The 234-nt window shown below is 67.1% G+C and overlaps 1 protein-coding gene across 1 annotated transcript in view; it reads right to left on the bottom strand.

Annotated features, from left to right (window-relative positions):
* The window catches only part of LOC104276491 (cbp/p300-interacting transactivator 2-like), a gene marked incomplete at its 5' end in the record, with an annotated part of 452 nt that extends 223 nt beyond the window's left edge, over positions 1-229 (bottom strand). The window contains one exon of the mRNA XM_009872828.1: positions 8-229. Within this exon, the coding sequence (XP_009871130.1) occupies positions 8-229 (222 nt within the window). The remainder of the gene's footprint in view (positions 1-7) is intronic.
* Between the last annotated feature and the right edge of the window lie 5 nt (positions 230-234).

The raw sequence follows: 234 nt of genomic DNA, 5'->3' as shown, positions 1-234 counted from the left end.
CGCCGTGCTTAGGGTTGCAGCCCCTGAAATGCTGCTGCTGCTGCTGCTGCTGGCTGCTGCCGTTCAGCTGGTGGCTGCCGGGGTGCAAATCCGGCATGTAGTGGCTGTGGGGGTACGGGTGGTGGCTGAAGTACTGGTTGTTCAGCTTCTGGAGCTGCATGCTGGCGCTCAGCTGCCCTCCCGGGCTGGCCACGGCGGGGGGCGCCATGAACTGGGAGCCGCTGAAGCGGGCCG

Source organism: Apaloderma vittatum, unplaced genomic scaffold, assembly GCF_000703405.1.
Source record: "Apaloderma vittatum isolate BGI_N311 unplaced genomic scaffold, ASM70340v1 scaffold40537, whole genome shotgun sequence".
Taxonomy (NCBI): Eukaryota; Metazoa; Chordata; class Aves; order Trogoniformes; family Trogonidae; genus Apaloderma; species Apaloderma vittatum.
This window is presented reverse-complemented; position numbering and strand designations above follow the sequence as displayed.